At 33.6% G+C, this 24,595-nt stretch overlaps 1 protein-coding gene across 1 annotated transcript; it reads right to left on the reverse strand.

Annotated features, from left to right (window-relative positions):
* Positions 1-16,610: 16,610 nt before the first annotated feature.
* On the reverse strand, positions 16,611-17,891 carry LOC123565493 (uncharacterized). Its single transcript, XM_045359360.2, has one exon. It carries the CDS (start codon positions 17,889-17,891, stop codon positions 16,611-16,613), a length of 1,281 nt encoding a protein of 426 aa, XP_045215295.2.
* Positions 17,892-24,595: the final 6,704 nt, after the last annotated feature.

Genomic DNA, 24,595 nt, shown 5'->3' on the forward strand with positions numbered 1-24,595 from the left:
TCAATACTTTTGAAGGAGAAAATCGCTGCAACTGCGTGCGAACATGCGTGTGTTGAATGTACCATTCCTATGGTCCGTTTTATATCTTATATGTGTGTACTGTATCATGCCAATATTATAAGGTTTTAATTGCCACTTTCCAAAGCATCCTGCCGTGGCGCCCATCATGGAGGTATTAAAGAGAGTGTTTACCGCCACACTGTAAAATAAAGGTAAGCTTAATAACAGACACGAGATACAATGCTTTTGTGTGACCAGCAAAGTATTCAGTAACATAATTTTGCCTTCCTGTGATTATTTACCTCCTAGTAAACTCTTTATATACTGAGTGTCAAGAAAGGAAGCTACCACTACCAAGTGTTTGGAATAAAGCGGCCAGAGATCGAACCCCCGGAATCCCAAACTCAGATCGGACATCCTATATTGAACTATTAGGTCAGTATCAGTGTTAAAGGTTCTTTTATTTGTTAGAGCTTCAAGTTTTCCTTTTACAACGTGCCCCCGTGGCCAAGTGATTAAGTTAACTGACTTCAAATCACTTGCCCCTAACCGATGTGTTTTTAAAGCCTCGTATGGGCTGTAGAATGTATGATATAAGGAAGTCATCCAGCTGGCTTTCGGTGTAATTTACCCAGAGGGTAGGTCACCAAAAAGTATTCTACTCAATAACAAACTCCATTTTTCTCCAGGACAGCTTCCTGTTTTATAAGACCTGGACATTGTGGCGTTTGTCCGTAAAAGCCATTTTCTATGTCATCAAAATATGTACACCGTATTTTCTTTAAAGAAGAAAAATTTATTTAGTTTTTAATATTTATTTTCGAAAGCTCTTTGTACAAGAAGATTTTAGCAGATGTCTGTCAGTTGGTGAGGAAGTAATTTCTCCGTAACAGAAATTTAAATACGTTATCATTTCATATTTGTTAAAAGCAGTTAATTAATTGTATTTATTGATGAACAATACTGTACGGAAAAGTCCAGTTAACGCAATATTGATGGAAATTCAGTTAGTTACATACCTTACACTTGTAACGCTACCATGTCACTAGTTTCCTGTTTATTAATCTATTTAACTTATTTATAGCTTAAGTCAAGAAAATCCTAGGTTTGAACCCCTACACGGTATTTATGTAGTTTTGTAAGTACAATTTTAAATATTCAGGATACTTTACTTTGAATACAGAAATTGTTTTGAATTTAGACCAGAAAATAATGATAAAATATACTAACGACTTCCCTTTGAGACTGGCATCACCACCTAACCCACTCAGATATAATTGAAAAATTAACTCATATACAAGAACTTGTGAATAGGAAATCTCAATTCTCAGACAAAAATCATAAAATAAATTATGAATAATTCCACTGGCATTTACAGAGAATATACATCAAACCTCACATGTTGTTCAGTGTTCTTATAAATGTGCAAAAATGCATATTTATCATATATGGTTTAAAGACCTCCTAGTTTTATTGAATGTTTGTAAAGTGAATGCTCTAATGTATACATTGTGCACATTGGTAAACATACATTGATTTAAGACGTGAAGTGTTGTAGTGAGTGCTGTAAAATATCAGCAGGTAATCGCTTATCTTGTTCAAATGATTTCTTTCCTTATTTTATGGTTTTAATTTATATCGTTTTTGTGCGTTAGAAAGATAATTTAGTTCTATGATGAACTATTTTCGGCTTGATAGTATGCAAGATGTATATTTAGAATGAAGTGTTAGGTATACCTCCATTGCAAATTAAACTTTATATGATTCCTTCCAGTTAATATCAGATTATGTAAAATGCATCTGTTTGGATATGTAGTCAGCAAAATATCAAATGTTTCAAAACAAATGTCCATTTTAGAATTATAATTTGTTGTCATTTATTGTCATTATTTACGGTATAGTATGACTCGAGACAACTTAATTCTGATTTTATTTACACTGTCTTGTGTAACTTGTTGAAAATAGGGTAAGTGCGAGGTTGGCATGCCCTAAACGCGTCTAATACCCCGGTTTCCTTTATATAGGTTACTGACCGTTCCAAGGCTGTGTCCCTTTATTCAACTTGTTTTCTGTCTGTCTCGTACTTTGTGTTGTATATGTTGTCCTGTTTGTTATAAGCGTTTATTTCCTCTTTTTCTTCTGCTTTTACTATGAGTAAGTTATCATGCCATTCATAATTTTGTCCACCGGCAGTCCTTACGCGCTGCCCGACTGTTGTTTTTTCCTGCTTACATGCGTGCGTATGTATATTTGTACGTGTTTGTCATGGGCAGTGCCCCACAGTATTGTTTTTTCTTATGGTTTGTTTATCTGTGTATGTTAATTGTGTGTGTGTGTCTTTTGAACGTGCGTGTCTGCGACGTTGTAGGAATACTGCATTTAAGGAACGTTGCTTTCCCTGTTGAATATTCATCCTTGCTCCTTCTTCAACATCAGAGCCTTTTATTTAACTCTACCACCCACACCCATTTTTCTGTAATTTTGCATATATTTATTATGTACTTGTTGTTGGATTTTTAAAAATATTTTTCCGTTACAGCATTTTTTGTTGTGGGCCTACTTTGCGGTGCAAGGCTCTATGGCTGCGTTTGGGGTGTTCTGTTCTTCCGGCAAATCTACTCTTACCTTTTATCATTTGAAATATTAAACATATTGAAACAAACATGTACCACTTGCACAAGCGTTATAAAATGATTTCAGTTTGAACAAGTGTGGCACTGAGCAAATCTTTAATTCATTTAATACATTATATATAAACAATATATTCTTACAGTTATTAGGCTTCGTTTCGTGCTTAGAACGCATACAGAATCTATCTGTGTTTACATGTGTTGCAGTAAAATAATAGTTTAGCAATAAGGTAACACTTTTGAGAATTCTTATGCGATTAAGATGCAATTATTTCATGTAAAAATTTTCTAGCAAGTCTCAATACAGACAATCGATAAAAGACGATTTCGAAAATAGCTGAGACAAACATTGACCAATACACTAGTAATTAGCGCATTTGATTTGAAGAGAAATTCAAGGATAGCAAACATTTAAAAAATATACAAAATCAATCTTTTCTTCAAAAAACGTTGTTACTAACTGCCAGATTCCAGGAGAATTTTCATGCATATAGATCAATAAACTTTCATGAAAGTGCGAGGGGAACAAAGTACAATTCAGCGCAAGGTACAGCTGGTAGATCAAGGAAAGATATAACCAAATTAATTTAAAATAGACGATAAAATATCATAACGTAACTGTTTTATTGTGATTTATTTCGTAAGAGAGCACATATGCTCTGAAATAATATGAGTTATAAAATAAAATAATCTTATCAAGGTTTAAAACAAAACAAATCCTACAATATTATCTGAAAACGTATGCTTCTACGTACTAAAACTTATCTGTATAAATGAATAAGTTGTTTCTGAAAGTTAATCAAGGGCAAATATAAATAAACTCAAATTATCTAAAATTATTTATAAGGGGTTTTCAGCATTGTTAAAATTACAGGTACATATAGACTTTATATATGTATTTATAAAACTTTTCTACATTATGCTATTTACCAGTTTATAGTTTAAATCTTGAATCAAATCTTGAAGAAAAATGTATATAAATTTATTACTGATAACATGCAATGAATCATTTAATGAATGGATTGCATGATTATGGTCAGAACTATTGGCTACTGGTTCTTCGGACCTAGTAATTAGTTTTGTCCACTGACGGTAAGTTACAGTAAGGGTTTAACATATATAATATATAACATTAATCATAACCTCAAATGTTAATAAATGTATATGTTATGAAACTCCAAACTAATGGAATTATTTTGCAATTTGGAAACGTTGCCAGATATTTTTGATTGAATATGTAAGGTAGTTATTGTCTATTTCAAGCTCAAGCTTTTTTTCATATCCCTGTCTTAAATCTTTAAAGCAGGTTTACTCAATAAAGGTTACTTCTACAAACCTTACTACACGCAGTTTAGAGTTTACAAAATTATTTTTCTGTTTGCCGATAATCATCCGTGTGATATGTAATGATGAAATATATATTGATATAAATAAAAAACACAGACTTGTCAAATATCAAATATCTTTTGCTTTTATAAGCTTCCCCGGTTGACACTATTTCTTAAATTTAAACATAACAAACAAGGAAATTCAATGTAATGTATCATGTAAGACATGCTGTAACGGGTGAAAAGGCAAATAATGTGACTCCACACCCTACGGTGTACTCAAAAGACGATTGTAAATGGTTACAAGTACAATATAGAACATATAGAATATCAAATCTAGAAAATACCTCAGAATATTAGTAAAATTAATATTGATAAACAATTTATTTCCTGTTCAACTTGTATTTGACTTTTTCGATCGAAATTTTAATTTTCCTTATAGCATCATATCATAACAGTCATTGTAAGTTCCCGAGGGACTGCGGTACTCGTTTAGATTTAAACGGGTTTGGAGTGGTGTTAGTGTAAGAAGATTTTAAAATACTTTGTAAATAAATGAGTCTAGTATTAATTTAAATATAATCACATATCATAATTTGAGCTTAGATTGCAAGTGTTTCGTTAGGTATATGATCATTTAGTTCTGAAGAAGACCGGTGTTTCATTAATGGCATGGTGACCATACAATGACCACAAATGTAAACCCGGGAATACGTTTATGTCCGATTTTGGCTTTTCGGTTGCAATCGGGTAATGTGATTTGTTATAACATTACACACATACTTCAGATTATAATAGAACAATTAAAAAGTTGGTTTGTATTATTGCATGCAATTCTTCTTTCTTGGAATATCTCAACATCAATGCAAACAAAAGTATGGACTTTCTTGTAATTTTGAGCTAAAGCTTGAGTCATTAGTATTTGACTTGTGTTCAACAGCTTAAAATATCAGTCACATGTAATACACATAATGTTCTGATCAAATAGAGATGACTTTATATGGAATATGTATATTGAAACTATGGCAACAAAATGGAATTATGTACAGTTTGTCGAATTATTCCTTTATTCGTCTATTCTAAACTAGTCTGATGGGTAATTCTATTGACAAACATGTTATTTATGAACAGATTTACCATGACACTGTGTTTACGAACTTCCTCAGATCTATTTCCTTAATGGCAAATGCATTTAAGAAATATGCTTTGAAGCATGCTATAAATATTGAAATAACTATAACCCTTAACATTGCATCCTAGTTAATGTCACCATTCTAGTAGCCATTGAAACATGTATCTTTCTTTTTGTATTTAAGAGAACTTCAAAACAAAGTTTTCTTTTCTATCATTCTGTATTTAGTTTAGGTTTGTAACATAATTTGCGTTTCTTCATTAAAACACATTTCAAAGATCACAGTAGCACTCACTACTCATTTGTTCTTGGTATCTGTGAAATGTTATGTTTGTATATATTCTTTTAAAACACTTAATGTAGCAATAGCGTGATCTCTTACAAAATGACTTGTTTCTGATGCAGCATACAAAGGAAAGGAACAAAGTTAAGGCATGGAAGTACTTTTGTGGTTGTTTGGTTTTCTGTGAAATATTGAGATGCATCATTTCATCAAACGGTCGTTCCCGCCTAGCAAGGTGACTATGTATTCTGCAGCATAAAGCTATAACAAATTCAGCTAGTATCAATTTTAGAATATATAAAGATTGTTTCTGCACATTTTACTATAACTTACATTACCGAACAAAACAGCATGAATGTCAGTTTTGATCAGGTTTCTTTTTCATAAAGTTTTGACGCTAATCTTGTCATGGATAGATGATACACTAATAAACGAAGACAGATTAAGATAAAATACTGTCTACATAAATGAGCGCTGCTAAATGATAACTAACGTTAGGGCTTTACGACCAGAAAGGATACAGCTCAATGTCCTTACTGTCCGTTTATCCCCACATCTATACTATTGTCTTCACAACTTCAGCACTTGTATGCAACCTGTTGCAACACTGTGGATTTAGATCAGATTGCACGAATGAGCAGGCTGATATGGGACCATACAGGTCGCAAAGCCCTAACGTTAGTTTTCGCACAGTGGTGCTCAATTAAAAATGAAATTAAATTATTTTTCATTTCCGCCTACAACTTGCAAAATTGATTAAATGTGTGCGGAATTAGATATTGTCATGAGGAGAAGTTACTGCGATATTAATATAACATTGTTAGCGCGACGGCTTACGAAAAATTAAGTTTCCTTTGAAAATAAGATGACGATACTCCATCTGGTTGTTCTTCTGTCAAGCAGTCTGTAATGAACAGCTATTGATCGTTAAGTGATCGAACTTTGCTTTTGTAAAAAATAACCATATTTACCAAGTTGAAGAGGACGAGCATTGCATATTGAAATTATATCCCCTTCTGAATAGGTTGTTTTGTGAATGAGGGGTCTATATTTTGAAGGATATTTGATTCACAAATATATACAACCCGCCCACTTAGCTCAATAGCCAGAGCGCATATCTAAGGATCGCGGGATTGTGAGTTCGACTCTAAACAAGTGTCTAAAAGACGTCGATTTAGACTATACGTTCTTGTTTACATATTTTTGTTACATATAAGATACTGCTCCTTTCACGAGTCCCTGCAGCTGTAGGCAGTTTTCACGGCATAGTTAACACTTGATTACAGAACCCTTGTCAGTTGTAGGCAGTTTGCCAAATGCGTTCAATTGACGACTCGTAGCAGTAGTGAAGACTTGATTATACACTCAATAGAGAAACGGCTCTGACGAAGTTCTTTTTAATTTGAAATTTTCCGCATCTTGATACAAACATTCCTCAGGTAAATCAAGTAAATGAACACCCTTAGTTTTACGGTAAGTAATTGTTTTTGTACCTTTATTTAGTTACTTGATGTCCAGGGCAGAGTAATTATGTAAAAAATGTTCTGGTAATATTTTGGGACGAAAGAAGATCTATAGGTAAACTTAGATAGTAGCAATATTAACAAGGTTCATTGAAATAATTTCATGCTTATGGAACAAGCATCGACATGTTCAGCTATTATATAACCCTACAAATCCATTTACCAACTAAATCCCGGAGAGTATTTCGTAGATGAATAACGTCATGCCATTGAGGGCCTGTATTGATAACAACAATGAATACAATAATACTGGAAAATGCGTGCACAGCCTTGTTGTGAATATTATTCTTGCCAGAGCCTTTAAAGAAACAGGTATCCAAAAGCCAACATCCCCTAGCAATTGCAAACGAAACCACTTCATTGGATGCGTTTTTAGCCAGAGCCCTTGACTAATATATGTTGTGCCAATTGTAGGGTAAATCCACTATAAGCGATGAAAGTATCAGGGCCTTCTGGAAGCACTTGTGTTTCATACATATTTGGCAATGCACTTTAATTCTTTTAGGAACACTGAGATTGATGCTTTATTTTCCAGTATATCTAATTTTTGATAGGATAATTTTCTATGCTACAAAGCAAAAAGTACATGAACTTGTATGGTCATTTTATATGTGAATATCGAATTGGTTAATGCTTCACCAATGTTTATTGGAAAGTCTTAAAGAAAAACAAAGCCATGGGCATTTAGAACACTGCACTTTTACATCCCGTAATGTTATTTATATTTGCGTTTTGAAATAAATTGTAATTGTTAAACATATATTTCTCATATATATTTTTCCATTTTAAATCATTGTCAAGAGGTCACAACAGACTGTTAAGCTATTGCAAAGCATTGTCAAAGAGATTGTAACGAATCATAAACGTATTGTCAAGACATCCCATCGTATTGTCAAGCGATTGCATTGCTTAGAAATCAATTAAATAATTTCAAGCAAAGGATTTCTTCTATCTTCCTCTTTTCATAATATGGCGACCTACTATCATAAAAGGATCTACGCAATGCAGGAAACCAATTAAAAGTTGAACGACTAAATCCCAATCCAAATCATGACAATTGGAGACATTGAACAGAAAGCTGATGCATAGCGCACTACTGCCAAAGATTAATCTTCGCCACTCCTGCTGCCGCTCAACTACACACTTTAAAACCACATTCCAGAGCATCGTGCCGCGGCGTCCATCTTGGAGGTATTCAATGTGGGTTGACGCTGTACTAAAATCACCACACTGTAAAGATAAATGTACAGACAACATAAGATTGAATGCTCTTGTGTGACCAACAAGGTATATAGTAACACAAACTTACCTGGGACTATTAACCTTTATATATTGAGTGTCAATCAAAAATGCTACCACTACCACGTCTTTGGAATACCAAAGCCAGGGATTGAACCCCAGTTCTCCCTCAATCAGATCGGACAACATACCATTGAGCTACTGAGCCAGTAAAAGTGTTGAATGTTGAATGTTTTATTCTTTTATTTGTTAGCGTTTTACGTTTCCGTCGTGGCGATTACTTGCATAGGGTGTAAAATTCTTGATGTGAGGAAGTCATCAAGTTGGCTTGCGGAAGGACGCTGGTTCTAAGAAGGTGTCATTTCTATGATGGGATACTGGGGTCTTCCCATTCCAACAAAAGCTGGAAAAGTCGCCGTATGACCTAAGTTTTGTCGGCATCACCCTAAATCAAAAGAAACATCACTTCACATTCCCCAAATGTACAATGCGTCAGAATGGTATCTGCATATTATGGGGAGTAGGAGATTGTTGTCCGGAATGAATATCTATCAGTTGGAATACATCCTTTCGTTAATGCTTGCAAGTATATTCATTACGCTAGTAAGTCAAAATAAATTGCTTGTTATCGGCTATCTAGTGTTCATATTTATAAACGCAACAGTTGTCATTTAAAATAGCAAAGAAACCCATGTATGCCACTTTTATGTAACACAATACACATAGTTGAAAAATATGAGCATTAATCGCAAAATGGTGAACTTTCTGGCTTTAATAAAAGTGTTTCTGGCTTATACTATTGTATTGATTAAATAAATTTCAAGGATAGTTCAATATACACTTCATACACTACATAATGATTTCCAAGGGATCCGCCGTCAGAATATTGTTACTGTCATAACAAATTAATACTTCTTATATATACATATGATTCGAGTTGATGTGTACAAAGGTGGATAAAATCTAACTCTATTGAAAGTAGTGGACCGGTATTATTAATCGACAATTTCCATTCGATTCTCTGCTCTTTGTACGTGATTCGGCATTTTCTGATATGAAAGGAAAGTCACCTACTCATATGAACAACAAATTAGACAGTACTGAATCAGTTTATACAGTTTATATCTTTTTATCAACCTTTCTAGCCTTGCACTTCTTGCGTGACAACCTCACGGCTGCTAAACCCTATCTCCACAACCAAAAAGTGGTGATAAGTAAAGGAGCTGTAAATAAATATGCCAGCGTGTTTTAAAGTGGTGGCGTTTTCACATTAGTGAACATGGCGTTATACAGTAGTTGTGGCGCTGTGGCAGACGGTAAGCTATAGAATGTCTGACTGTAAATAAGTAGTTTTATTCAATGAGAAATAAGGTATGCTTACAGGGATGTCATTAACCTTTTTCAGTTTATTGTTTTTAAGTTATTTTAGAATCAAGAGAAGCATGTGTGTGAATAATTAGTGGACGACTTTTTTTTAAATCACATTAGAAACCTTCTATAAATTTAAGTATCATGCAGACATAGTTTATCTATTGCAGATTATGAGTTTCAAGCGAAAAGAAAAAAGTGCACCTCTAGTAACAACTTAAAAGAAGAAGAATATCTTACCAAGCCTTGTACACTGAATGCATTAATTCAAATGAACAAGTATCCCACTGAAGGCAAGTTCTACAACCAGAAAACATACTCCTCCAAAATATCGTCATTTCATTTAAAAAGGGCTCAGTTTGTTCACCGATCAAAAAAACAGGTCATAAAACAGAAAAAAACCTTCCAAATGAAACAAGACTTTTGACAAGTCATTCACTTTCAAATCAAGAAACACTAAGTTATGAGATGTTCCTATAACAATGGATAAAGAGAAGTACTTTAAAATGTTAGCGAAATGTTCAGATCTTAAAGGCGTATGCTAGATAAAATTTTCACGAGGCAGAAATCGCATGACGCACCGATTACGACACCGTTTCCGGTAAAGTTGATTTTCAACGCTTGGTCAAAACTAGTTGAAATGATAGTGTGTACGTTTCAGGACGGCATGATAACTTTTGACTATCACTGTCCCGTTACGTCCATGCTTATTCTGAGTATTTCTGTAAGGAAATCCGCAATCAAAACGTACGCAAGATAAAATTTTCACTGGGCAGAAATCGCATGGCTCACCGTTTCCGGTAAAGTTGCATGGTTTTGGATATTCGGACAATCGCTGTGTTTATTTCTAATGCGTGATCAAAACAAATCCAAATAATAGGATGTATGTTTCGGGACAGCGTAATAACGTTTGACTGTCACAGTCCCGTCACGTCCGAGCTTGTTGTGCGTATTTATGTAAGGACACCTCCGATGAAGTTTGTTGGGAACGTTTTCTGGTACATGTACATATGAATGTATTTGTAAAGATAACAGGTCTGATAATGAATCTATGTTGACATTAAAGCATACAATTGTCTCGCTGATACTATGCCCCAACGATAACTTGATATTTACAAACATGACTATAAATAGATTAAAATGGAACATAGGGAATTCAACATTTTTCTAACATGTTACAATCTAAATATTTCTAGATTTTGTACCATTGAAAAATTTGCTCAGTGGTAAAGCATACTGTCCATGTTTAACAGATCTTTTGCCGTGCGGGTTCGAAACTCAGCATCGACAGTTAATTTTTATTTCACTTTTGCATACTATGAAAATTAAATTCCATCATGAGCTCTGTGACAACACGACAGAGAGGTATATAAAGGCGATATGGCAGATCAGAAAAGTTTAGTATATATAAAAAGATGATATTGATTAAATGCATGCATTTTAGCCATGCAAAAAATGAACATACTTAATGTGTTATATAAAGACATATATACGAAAACAAACCATCAAAGAAAGAAACAAAAGCAAAAATGAAAACGAATAGGAAAACAAACAAAAAATCTGAAAAAGAAACCTCATGAGGATTCGAACACACACAAAGATTCGCTTATATCCAATTATTGTCTGCATTTTACCCAACTGAGCTATGTTGCCATATATAGTGGACGCAACTTGACCCCGATGGTTGACCTTTGCATTATAATACGTAATGAGGCAAAACCTATTGTTAAAATGGAGTGTACGTAAAACACGAGCAGCACGAGAAAAAGGAAATATTAATTTGTGTAAATATAAATTAGTGTATTGGAAGTTTTAACTGATCAAATGTAAGTATATATACTTTGATACTGCACAGTATACAAACTAATTCCATGTAAATATGTACACGGCTACCCTAAGCACCCTTGATTTTTATAATGAAATAATCGAAATGAATAACCAGCCTAAGGTCAACCATCGCGGTCAAGTTGCGACTACTATACTAAGTGGATATTTAAAATGGGAGAAATACTAATATTTGCTTGTCAAGTAATGTGAAAGCATTATGAATTGTTATTTCATCAGTTATCAGGAATTAGACTCGTCCTCCCGTTTCGGCGGGAATCACGTTATCATTGGGGATTAGTATTTTTGAACGTAAGTTTTGTGTTTTTGTTTCTCTCATTTCAGTGTTAACGACTGAAACCGGTGTCGAGGTAGATATCTCCTCGCACTTTTTCACATATTTCAAAAGATTTTAGTCTCTAATTTAAAATTATGAGTTACATTTGACCCATTTGACGTTTCTTTATGAATATTTATTTGTAATCGTTTGGAGTCTGACCAGTATTTATGACTACTATTTATAATGTTTTTTTTTTATTTCTCTGCATGAAGATCACAAACCAGCATCATAAAGGGGCAATAATTCAAACTGAAAATGTGAAAAATCTAATTCGGTGACTACCCTTTTTCTTTTTATAATCAAAAGTAAACATTATATTCTGCTATTCTTGCAAGTTTAATCAAATTCCTTTATGTAGATTTGGAACTGCTAAAGGAAATATACAATATTTCATAATTATGATGCTTTTTTGACTTAGAAAACAACAACAACACACAAGTGTCATGCAACTATTTCTTGAATTTCATTAAAATTTCTTTTTGTTTTGAAGGGATATAATCATGTCTTATGAGATTTGACTAGCAGTTATACTTCATGAATCATTTATTTGATTCCTTGATCTTATATGTTATGGCAGACACGCTCTAGATTTCAACATACACTTGTACCATGGTCATGCATTATAATCTGAAATAAAATGAAAACGAAGTCGGTGACCCCCGAATTTCTTTTTATTTTTAAGTTACTTATAGAATGAACTAACAATATATGAAATATGAACAAAATCTGTTGTTGGGAAAAAAATGGTGAAACTCTAGCATACGCCTTTAAACAATGGCATATTTCTTTTAAGGGAAATTTCATTACTTCTAATGTTTACCTGTGTAAGTATCATACATATTTGGACCATTTGCATGTGCGTTTATGATCTTATAATGTGTCTATGCATCGTAATATAGCTCGAATACAGACAGATATCAAAATTTACAAATGTGCGAATCGGGAGAAACCTCTTGACACCACAAGTTTTAAAATATTTTAATGGAATTACAGTCATCCTGTAGTCAAAGTGTTGTTACACGGAACTACATTCTCCGATTTTAGGACCAAATTTTATCAATAAAAAAATAAGTTAAAGTGTAAATATTTACAATTTGAAACCCGTGATAGCGGGACCATGGAAATGTCGATAGCTCTTTTCCTTATCATCACTTTTTGGTGGTGGCGCTAGGGTTTAATAGCCGTGAACCTGTTCGTATGTCCATTGACAATCAAAAATCATACAAACAATATTGAGCTGACCAAGATGCCAGGTAGCTATCGTCACGTGACTGAGAATCGCGATAAAAATGCTAATTGTGCGTGGGAAGACATACATGTGGAAATACCTTCTTTCACGTAAGTTGTTAAAAATACCCCGAAATCATTCCTATTTAAAATCAAGCAACAATGCAACAGGATATTATGTAGCAGTATAGCACTGTATACATATATGGACAAGTGGTTCCGACAAATTACTACCACTGTACATATATTATCGTAGATTGCTGAGACGCCATACAATAACATGTAATAAATGAAAATAGCCGATTTTCATTTAGAATCCAGGACCTTAATCATAACTATACTCCATGGCATACGGGAAAATTCTACGTTTGTAATAACCTTACGAGCGTGCTTTAAAATATGTATCACCGAATACGACTTAACTCCTAATTACTATTTCTGATGAAAGTATATATTTTCTCGTAAGAATAGGATAAAAATTATTATTGGTTTATACCACTGGCACCAGACCAGAAAGAAAATGCCTCTGTACAGTGTACATGTTATACCCTACCCACTAGGTATTCTATAGAATATGAAAATGAACCAGGGGTAGGGTATAACATGTATAGAGGCATTTTATTTTCTTTCTGGTGGTTTAAAAATGTGTCTAAGACATAATACTGCTGAACATATCATGATTTACTTTGTGATGGCTTAAATTCAAAATATATCTAACGTCTATCATTATATATCAAACGACTTTTCAATTCGCATCATTATTATACTAACTCTTTGCTACAACATAATGGTAAGTTTAAATTTCGTTCTATGAAAAATAAAAGTAGAAATTAAGTTGCATAGCTGTAACTAAGATTTTTTCCTTTTTTTAAGGCACATGTAACTTACGCTTTTAGCACTTTCACCTTCCGTTAGAAAAACATTAATTACCCAGACAACCATTCATCCCATCCTCATTGCAAATTCACTTTTTAGGTGGCCGGGAGTTGGAAGGATAAATGATGTTGAAGGTTTACTTCTATGATGAAACGCTTAATGTACTCTTTTAAAGATTTACGTCTCAAATTAAAATGATTAAATTAGAAAATATAAAATGATGTTTACTGCCACATGCTACACAGGAGCGGCAAAAGACTTTTCGAAAATTTCAATAGGTACAGCATAATTAAAAAGCAATTTATTTTCCTCAGCATTCTAAACGCAAGTAGGAGTCTCTAGATACTAGCTGCAGATGTGCCCAACAAGTTTTATTAATATTTCAAATTTGACTATAAACGCTTTGATGTTGCGTTTATTTATTTTTCTATTCAATAAAATATGCTTTTTAAACATTCCCTTGCTTGTAACAGAAATCGTCAGTTCCAAATTAGTGTGAGAATGCAGTTTATGTTTTGTTTACCTCTTGTAAATTTAAACTGATTTGATGTGTCTGTTATTACTCGAACTTCAGCTTAACTGCCAGCTGTGTAATATTCAGAAGTACTATCTTATTGTAGTACATTTGTATCTGCTCAAATTAATTGTGATAATAGTGATTTGTTGAACCCATCAATATTCTGTAGCGCTTTATATTTGTTTCATGTTAAAATACATATTCTACATAGTAAACCAATGTTTTCAAAACACATTGTTACCGTTCATGAGAGTCTGATACTTTTGATATAATTGCAGTTTGTAATATTATTTTGATGTTGAAGTCATTTCAAGTATAGAAAACGTTTGTTAACTCTTTCTTTGTAATATGTATTTTGACTGATCTGCGAAGAAAGCTATAATATTATAAAAAAGGAGATTGCGCAGTACAATTAATATTAAATGAAGCATACACGCAAATAAAATCGACATTTAGTTAATTTAATATCTTTTGATTGTATTGTTTAGGAACACAGAGAAGATACAAGACTAGTATTTAACATGCGATTATATACAAGGTGTTTCAAATCTAAAATACTTGTTATTAGACTGGCAATGCTGTTGGAAGAAATGGCGGATTAATGAATTCATCTGTGGGTTGCGCCGTAATGTGTTCCCGTTCAGTTTGGTTTGTGATATTGTAATGAAACTTGGCCTATAGGTAGCTTTAAGTAAGACCATGAATGGGATCGTATATCGGGATGGTAGAGTCAAAGTTAACTTCGGTGTTACGAAAACAAAAAACAAAAAAAAAAAAAACAACAAAATCTGCTAAATAACAATAGTTTGGATTAAAGTTTTGAAATCACATTTGACATTTATAAAGCAAAGTCAAGATTGGGATTGCATTTTGGTTCAGTGTGTCAAGTTCAGCACAGCACAACTGAATTCATCTGTATATTTTGAAAGTTCCACCGTGGTGTAGTGGTCTTAGGCATAGTATTATTGTACCTTTTCTAATGTAGAAATTTTGGAGACCAGCAGAAGGGTGATAGTTCAAATCCCTGTACGGGTTTGAAAGATCCATTTAGATGCCCAAGGGTCAAGGTCAATGCCACAGTTACTAACATAATATTTTGCTTTCACTGGGATCGTCATAAAGGCGGTTTTACGTTTATATCTTTAGTTGGGATTGGCATACTGTTGACATCTTTGTGTACTGCAAGCTTCTTTGGACTGTAACTGGGGGTCACTGTTACTTACATCGAAAAATAAATTCCGATCAATTACTGTATTTAGGAATTAACAAATAAGAAGAATCAACAAAAACACGTGTAGCGTTTGTTCATAGATAATTATTAACTTCCAACGTTTCGGCGTTAAGCCTTCCTCATGGAAGAATAACAATAAAAAACGGACGTGACGTCGTTAAACAACGTCGCGTAAAATGTATACAATGTTTAGATCTACATTATTTATAATGTTAAATAAATTAAAAATAACGTTCCTTTAAACGGATTTAACAAACATACCGAGTAAATTGTCGGATAGTGTTTATACAAAATTTCCTATACTTATGTATATAAAAAACAGAAATAGGAAAAAACAACGATATACTCGGCATTACATATCTATATATGTAGATCAATACAATTAGTTAATTGGTCAATTAATATCAAATAAAACTTAAGAATTTAAACCATCTGGATAGAGCGTTTTCAGTTTATGTATCCACACTGTTTCTTTGCAGAGACGATCAATGTCATTTCTTACAACATCAAAAGGCATAAAAGAAAAGTCCTTTAAGCAATGATCTCGTAAATTGAAATGTGATGCAACCATTGAGGAAAAAGTAGGGTCAGTAAAACTATTAATATCAAATCGGTGACTGTTCATGCGTTTTGATACAGGTTGCTTAGTTTGTCCCACAGACTGTTTGTCACATTTTTTGCAAGTAATCAAATAAATTACACAGTTACTTTTACAGTTTACGTTATGATGTAAACTGTATGATTGACCAGTCATTTGACTGGTAAATTCTGAACATGTTTCGATATTGGTACAATGCGAACATCGGCTACCATTACATGTCTGTGAGAGATAAAGTTTATCACTTTGCTTATTGAACTCTGAACTTATCAAATAGTTTTGTAAATTTTTCGGACGTCTATAGGCAACAACAGGTTTACAGTTCTCATAAACGGATTTAGTTGTAAAGCTTTTTGATAGGTTCAAAATACTCCAGTATTTATTAATAGTGTTACCAATACGTGGAAGCGCTGGATCATACACAATAGTAAAAGGAATTACACTATTTTTGTCCCCAACTTGAGTCTGTAAAGCATCTTGCTGAGATATATTGACTACTTTTTGGAAGCACGGTCTAACACATCATGTGGGTAACCTCTGTCAACGAAGAATTCACGAAGCTGTGATAATGAATGTTTGAACTTGTCATCATCTGATATCATACGTCTATAGCGTTTTGCGTGACTATACGGAATACCGTTCTTACATTGTTTGGGATAACATGATGTATAGTCCAAGTACTGGTGGTTATTAGTTTCTTTCACATATATGTTAGTTTCGACACATAAATTCTCTCTCTTGGATATATTAACATCTAGAAACGAGAGCGAATCTTGTGAAATAGTATACGTAAACTTTATGTCAGGATGAAAACTGTTTAACTCTCTGATGAAAAGTTCTAGTTCTTCCAAGGAATGATCCCACACCATAAAAATGTCATCAAGGAAACGCAGCCAAAGTGTCGGTTGTAGATCTCGATTTCTAAGGAAGTCTTGTTCAAATTTTCCTATAAATAACGATGCGTATGATGGTGCCATTGAGCTGCCCATCGCAGTACCCATTTTTTGGAGATAAAAATCTTCATCAAATTTGAAATAATTATTTTGCAGAACAAGTTTAATGAGTTTTGCGATATCGTCACTTTTCAATCTTCCATGGCAATGCTCGTCCAAAAAATATTTACATGCGTCTATTCCGTCGCTATGCGGTATGTTTGTGTATAGAGAAGAAACATCTAGTGTCACTAAATAAGTACCCTTACTCTTGAATTTGAAACTTTTAATCTTTTCAATAAAGTCAGTTGTGTCTTTAATATAAGACGGTAAGTTTATCATGTGCGGCTTGAGTATATGATCAAGATATTTTGAAATGTTCTCCGTGGGCGAGCTGCATGCCGACACAATGGGTCGCCCGGGATAATTTAGCGGTAGATTGCTGTCGGGAGTCTTGTGTATTTTCGGCAGCACGTAAAATACCGGAGTTCTAACAGACTCTGGAAACATGTCAAATTCCTTAGTTACATTACTATTTGTCTCTTCCATACTTTCAATACATGTAGATATATTCTTAAGAACATTCTCTTTAGGATCTTGTTTAAGTTTTTCATAATATTTACCATCACTAAGTTGCCTCAGAATCTCTTTCTTGTAATCCTCCGTATTCATTATAACAATTGTATTAGATTTGTCAGCTTTCTTGATAACAATCGATTCATCTTGAGATAATTTTCTGAGCGAATCTAGTTCAGTTTTTGAAATATTACTATATCGTCTTTTCCTGTTACATTTCTGTAATATTTCTTCAGTAACAGCTGTTATATAAAAGTCTAAGTACATATCGCGACCAGCTGGAGGAGTAAAAGATGACTGAGACTTATTGTAGAATGGAAGACCATGATAATTATCTGTATCTGCAGTGTTATCATCGCTCTCGCATTCGCTGTCATTTATTATTTTTGAAGCAAAATACTCCTTTAGACGAAGCCTGCGATTGAATTTAAAAATGTTTTCTGCTAATTTAAGCTTATCATGCGAGTTAGATTTCGGGCAAAATTTTAACCACTTACCTAGAAGTATGTAGTCATCGTCTGTAAGGTTTTTACTCGATATGTTTAATACTCTCTCCTTTCCTTTCCGTATTTTCTGTAACCGCCGTTGCGTTTTTCTCCAGGATTTTTTGTCCGGGGCCCGGATGAAGCGCCTTTGTCGTTTTCTGCCGTGTCGGCCCTTCCCTCCAGCAGTGCTGCCACACTCGTAACTGCCTTCACTAGGTTCTGCACTGTCTCCTGCAGTGTTGTCCCGGTCTTCACGTCCCCCTGCAGTGTTGCCCCGGTTTTCACGGCCTCTGCGTAGGTTTTCTGTGGGCCCGGGGTTTTCATGTTTTTTGACATTTGAAGAGTAGATTCATCGTAAGCTTTCGAAATCTGGTTGCTAGTTCTTCTGCCGAAAGTATTTTTGTTGGTTTTGGTTGATTTTGTTTCAGTCTTCTTTCCATTGCGTCTCCGTTTTGATGTGCTATTAGATTGTAGCTCAACACGAATCTCATCTTTATCGTTATTAGACGTGCGATTTTTTTTTCTATTGTCAATCAAATGAGACAGCTTCTTTTCATGTTGACTGACGATAACGTCTTTTTTCTGTTCTATCCAGTGGTGGATTTTTTCATCAACGTTAAAAAGTTTATCATCGCTCATCTTATTTTTTAACTCACTTCTCAGAGTTTCCATCTGCCTGCCAATCTCCTGAGCTCGCTGCTGTTGACAGTCACGTACCCTGTCACAAATTTCTCCGCTTAGCTTCACCAAGAGGCTGTTAATTGCTTCTTGAAGCTTGGCACAATATCTATCGTTTCCCACATTCACTTTCAGCTTCAGGCGTAGACCTTTAGGTATGACACTCTCCGCCCTGCAGTTTTCCAAAAAGCGTGCGTGTAAAACGCTCTTCATTTGCTTTTCCGCCAGTTGTTCTATCTGTTGTACACGTGGATCTCCAGATGCCATGTTGTTGTATGTAGAAAGTTATTAACAAATAAGAAAAATCAACAACAACACGTGTAGCGTTTGTTCATAGATAATTATTAACTTCCAACGTTTCGGCGTTAAGCTTTCCTCATGGAAGAATAACAATAAAATCAACGGACGTTTTCTTTTTTTTTTTTTTTTTATTTAGGAATGAAATATTGAAGTGGAACTTAATAAGTAGGTAGCTGTGTAGGGGATTCTCTGTAGCAACTAGGATCAAGGTTTCTATTATGTCAAAGTTGTTTTTGCTGAAGGTAGAAAATGTTTCGAAAAACCTGGTTGTCTTGTAATTTCCACGTCACTTTATTTCCTTATAATCTGAAGAACAAGAAGTCTACATTATATTTGCATAATGCTATTTTCTGTATTTGACTGAATTATATTGTTCCTTTGTGGATTATTACATTTCATTGATTATTGCAGTATATTCCTTTAAACAACCACTTCATTTTCTAAATCTAATTAGTTTGGCATAAAACATAGGAGATCCATCTGATCCCAAGAACGTGAAATTTGATTTATAACACTAAGCATGGCACTTTGGTATTACCTAATAGAATTAAATATTTTTGTCAGAACGCAAAACTACAAGTTCTAAATCCTATTAGTAAAAGGCAAGTATGAATATCCAAAGCGTAAAGTCACGTTCCAAATATTCGCAGCATCCCAAAAGTGCATACTAACAATGAAGAAAGATCGCAGGTCTAATTGTGTGCAACCCTACACACAACCATTAATTTTGTTGCAATGTACACAGTGGTGCAGCCAAATGGTATCAAAGGTGTTCTTCACTGAAAGTTTGATTAAAGGTGAATAATCAGATTCTGATCAAGCAAAAGATGTGTTTGAAATTTTATAATCTGATCACTACACTTATTTTTGTTCAAATGGCGCTTCACATTAGATAGATGGGGGTATTTTCAAAACTTGATTTAGTGTTGCACTTTCCATTACTGCTCATGAACAGACTCAATCAAACCGAGTCTGCAATTTTCACTGTTTGCCTTGTTCTCGGTGCTCCCGAGGGATCTACTTTCCAGATTTTATTCCTTTGCTTTTTGCCCAACCAAGAGAGATATTTTATAATATTAAGTATTACAAATATATCTATATTTTGCCTCAGGTTTGATGTTAATATAGGACCGGATTTATACAGTTAACGATTTGTATTAACTATTGTATACTAATACACTAGCTGAAATTGTTTCGTATTTCAAGTTTGAAAAATTGTTATTTCCTCCTTTGGCAACGAAAACAGGTTGGAATTGAATATATTTACAAGTTTGTCTCAGATTGTTGAACTATCACGATTTCTATCACATACAAATGACATGGAATTAAAAAGAAGTACATCTTTTTTTTTTCAAGTGATAATTTGTTATAAACCACTGGACCAGGTACATACATCAAAACCACTATATGTAGGGCAGACCATATTGATGGCTTTACAGATATATAGATTACATTGTAAGAAAAAAATCGAGCTGATTTTATGACATTATTTATTTCACGTTCCACAATTTTCCTGCTTTACTAATTCGTTATCTTTTATTTTGTTGCAATTTATTTTTATCTAGAATAACGATCACCTATTCCATGTTTATATTCTAGAAAATACGGATAAACGACGTCGCACATGTCCGGTTTACAAAACACTTGTGGCTGTTGGAAAAGAAATAAATTAAGGAACTAAAAGTCACTGGTCTGTGAAGTCATTTCTGTGTGTCCAAATCTACCAGTTGAAACATATCATAACAAATTATGAATGAAAAACTTGTTACTAAGTATTATGTTTCCGAAGTTACTTTTTGTGTTCATTTAATTAACCATCTTCTATACTCTATTCTATATTGTTAAGTTTTGTAATAACTTGTTGAATGTACTGCAATACACAGAATACATAAAATAGATCTAGAATTTGTGTTAAATATTTTTTTCCTCAGACTTTGTGATATTATTTTTTCTTACCTTAATTCTAAAAAGCTATCACTTCATCAAATGAGGTTCATTACTGCTCTCCGCGCTCTTTTCTGTCTAAATTCCTCTGTGGTTTTACGTTTATATAAGTTAAATTATCTAAGGAGTACATAATATTCACAGATAACTACATTCATATCTTATATTACGAAAAAATGTTATGTAGAGTTTCATTTATTTAATATATTTTAATGCATTTTTCTGGAAACTAATTCCACTATGTATTTCAAATATATCTGGATTAGTTAAAACTGGCGTTGTGATGTGTTTGGAAAAGACTTTTAGTTGAATACGAGTAGTCGAGAGATTTAGAAAAGGAGGCAAGAGAAATGAATGAGTGGTGTTGTAGCATAGCCAATTCAAGTCTGGTAGTCTTTGTTTATACAGAGTTTGGTTAACAAAACAAATAACGAAATCTCTAATGAGCTTTTAAGACCCTTTAAATGCATTTAGACATGTACTTAAAAGGAAATGCATTGATGATTATAAGAAGTTAATACACATTAGTACAAGCATATTTAAAGTTTAATCCTTGCATTAAATTAGAAAGTCCATGAAAAAAACACACGGACAAGGAAAGACCTCACAAAAGAAAAAGAAGTAAATTGTCCATTACGTTAAATAACTAAAAGGTTCTATGTAGAATATAAGTAAGTCTTTAAGTTATCCCAAATTATTATTTAAAACTTCAAATTGAATGTACAAAATTTATCTCTTGAATGATTTGAAAGTGCACTCCACAGCCGATAGCAGAATATTTGAAAGAGAATATACAGTATCATCATTATTACTCTATCTTTAAAAGTCTTAAAACGTTAATATGATGAAAACCTAGGTATAAAATAGTATAAAAGGGGTAACTATTTTGAGTGACAAATATGATATGTTCACTTTTGACGATTGATGAGGTTGTCTTTGGAACATGGTGGGGGTAAGAGTGAGGTTGGGTGCGCACCATAAACCGGTTTAAGTTCCCCAGTGGTGTTTTTGCCACTGACCGTTCCAAAGCGGTGCCCCAATGTGTTCCTTTGTTTGTTCGTTTTGTCCTTGTGTGTTGACTTTGTGTACGCGCGTGTGTGTATGCTTATTCTCGTCTTGTCCTTATGTGTTAGCTTTGGGTGTGTGTGTGTGTGTGTGTGTGTGTGTGTTGTTCGATTTGTCCTGATGTGTAAGCTTTGTGTGTGTGTGTGGTGCACGCGTTTGCGTGCTGTGGGGTTCGTTTTGAGGAGGCTGCGTTTTTGGTGCGTGGCACTCCCTGTTTGATATTTTTCTTTGTTTTTTTTACAGATTGTGCACCAAAAATATTACTGAGTTTATAAAGGGATATAAATTTGTGTAACAGCGAATAAGAGATAAATATTGCTGAGTTCAAAAGGGGACATAACTGTTTGGTTTGTAAAAGCAAACCAAAGATATGGGAATTGTGTGTTATATACCTAAATTAAACAATGTTAACAAGAGTGTGAAGTCTCATTCCATTCCAGTTAGCGGAGTTTCGAAACTAAACCACAATTTTCTAGTCGTAAAGAAGGCATAAAGTTGTAAAAATGCAAAAAAAGAAATTTATAATTTAAAAACAAACATGGAAAACCTCAGGTCGTCCGACAAGACATAAACGAAAATGTTGCAGGCCCAATATGATTGAGCCTGTTTGTGGACAGTAATTGGGATGCAAGCTACCGTTCACGCCATCTAGGCCCGGGTTGAGCAGAACTCAATATTTACAGATGTTATAAGTACTAGGATATAATTTTGAGACATCCGCAGATGTATTCATACGGCGGTGCACATGGAACCTTTCAATGATGCACAGAGTGCAATTCCGTGTATAACCCATGCATTGCATGTCAGATCATCACAATGTTAAAGTTGTGTGAATTTTTATAAGTTCCCCTTAATGGCCACTGAAAAGCCGGCTTACAAACAAAATAAAACCGGTTCAGGACAGTGAATATGTGAGTGCATTAGCTCTATCTGTTTTCCAAATATTCTAGCTAAAAACATCTTTACTGTTATTAAATCATAATAATGCGTTGGACCTTGTTTATTTAAAATTTTCAGTCTTTTAAGACAACATTTCTCTATCGCTAAACTGTATGAGTTGGGAGTTCAAATTTAGATAAAATCTTTTGATATGAGCTAATATGACCTTTTCAAACGAAATGCTCTCTCTTGAATTTCCTCTACGGCATATACGATATCTCAAGATGTCGACCCGAAAACTGATTACTCTTCGTCTTAACAAAGTTGATAAAATAATACTTACTGTTGTCGTTTATAAAATATTATTTGACACAACTTTTCACATAGACTTACACGATTGACATATCTGACAATATTTGAGACATTGGACTTAAAGCAGACTTAAATGTAGCTTAGGTCAAGAAAATCCTAGGTTTTAACACCTACACGATATTTATGTAGTTTTGCAAATACAATTTTAAATAGTCGGGATAATTTACTTTGAATATAGAAATTGTTTTAAACTTAAACCAGAAAATAACAAAATATATACTAACGACTTCCCTTTGAGACTGGCATCACCACCTACCCGCTCAGATATAATTGAAAAATTAACTCATATAGATCTACAAGAACTTGTGAAAGGAAATCTGAATTCTCAGACACAAATCATCAAATAAATTATGAATAATTCCACCGCCATTTTCAGAGAAATATACATCAAATCCCACATGTTGTTCTAACAAATGTGTAAACATGCGTATTGATCATATATAATTTAAAGACCTCCAAGTGTTTTTGATTTTTGTAAAGTGTATGTATAAATTGTACCCATTGGTAATCAAACATTGATTTAAGATGTTGAAGTTTTGTAGCGAGTGCTGTAAAATATCAGCAGGTAATCGCTTATCTTGTTTAAATGATTTCTTTCCTAATTTTTATGGTTTTAATTTATAACGTTTTTTGTCCGTTAGGAAGATAATTTAGTTTTATGATGAACTATTTTCGGCTTTGTAGCATGCAATATGTATATTTAGAATGAAGTGTTAGGTATAATTCCATTCAAAATTAAACTTTACATGATAGCTTCCAAACAATATCAAATTACGTGAAATGCCTCTGTATGGATATGCAGTCAGCATATATCAAATGTTTCAAAACAAATGTTAAGCTTTTCATAATTGTGTTTAGAATAGTAATTTATTGTCATTTATTGTCATTATTTACGGAATAGTATGACTCGAGACAACTTTATTCTGTCTGAAATATTAAACCTATTCAATTAAACATTTATGTACCACTGGCACAATCGTTCTAAAATTATTTCAGTTTTAACGTTTGTGGCACTGAGCAGATCTTCAATTCATTTAACACATTATATATAAACAATATATTCTTACAGTTCTTAGGCGTACTTTCGTGCTTAGAAGACATACAGAATCTATTTGTGTTACATGTGTTACAGTAAAGTAATTTTTTAGCAATACGGCAACACTTTTGAGAATTCTTATGCGATTAAGAGGCAATTATTTCGTGCAAAAAATGTCTGGCATGTCTCAATACAGATAATCGATAAAAGAC

Source organism: Mercenaria mercenaria, chromosome 8, assembly GCF_021730395.1.
Source record: "Mercenaria mercenaria strain notata chromosome 8, MADL_Memer_1, whole genome shotgun sequence".
NCBI classification, from domain to species: Eukaryota; Metazoa; Mollusca; class Bivalvia; order Venerida; family Veneridae; genus Mercenaria; species Mercenaria mercenaria.

What these genes read in the sequence shown, in the direction of transcription:
- LOC123565493 (XM_045359360.2), bottom strand. Translation starts at nt 17,891, where the DNA reads ATGTACTTAGACTTTTATATAACAGCTGTTACTGAAGAAATATTACAG.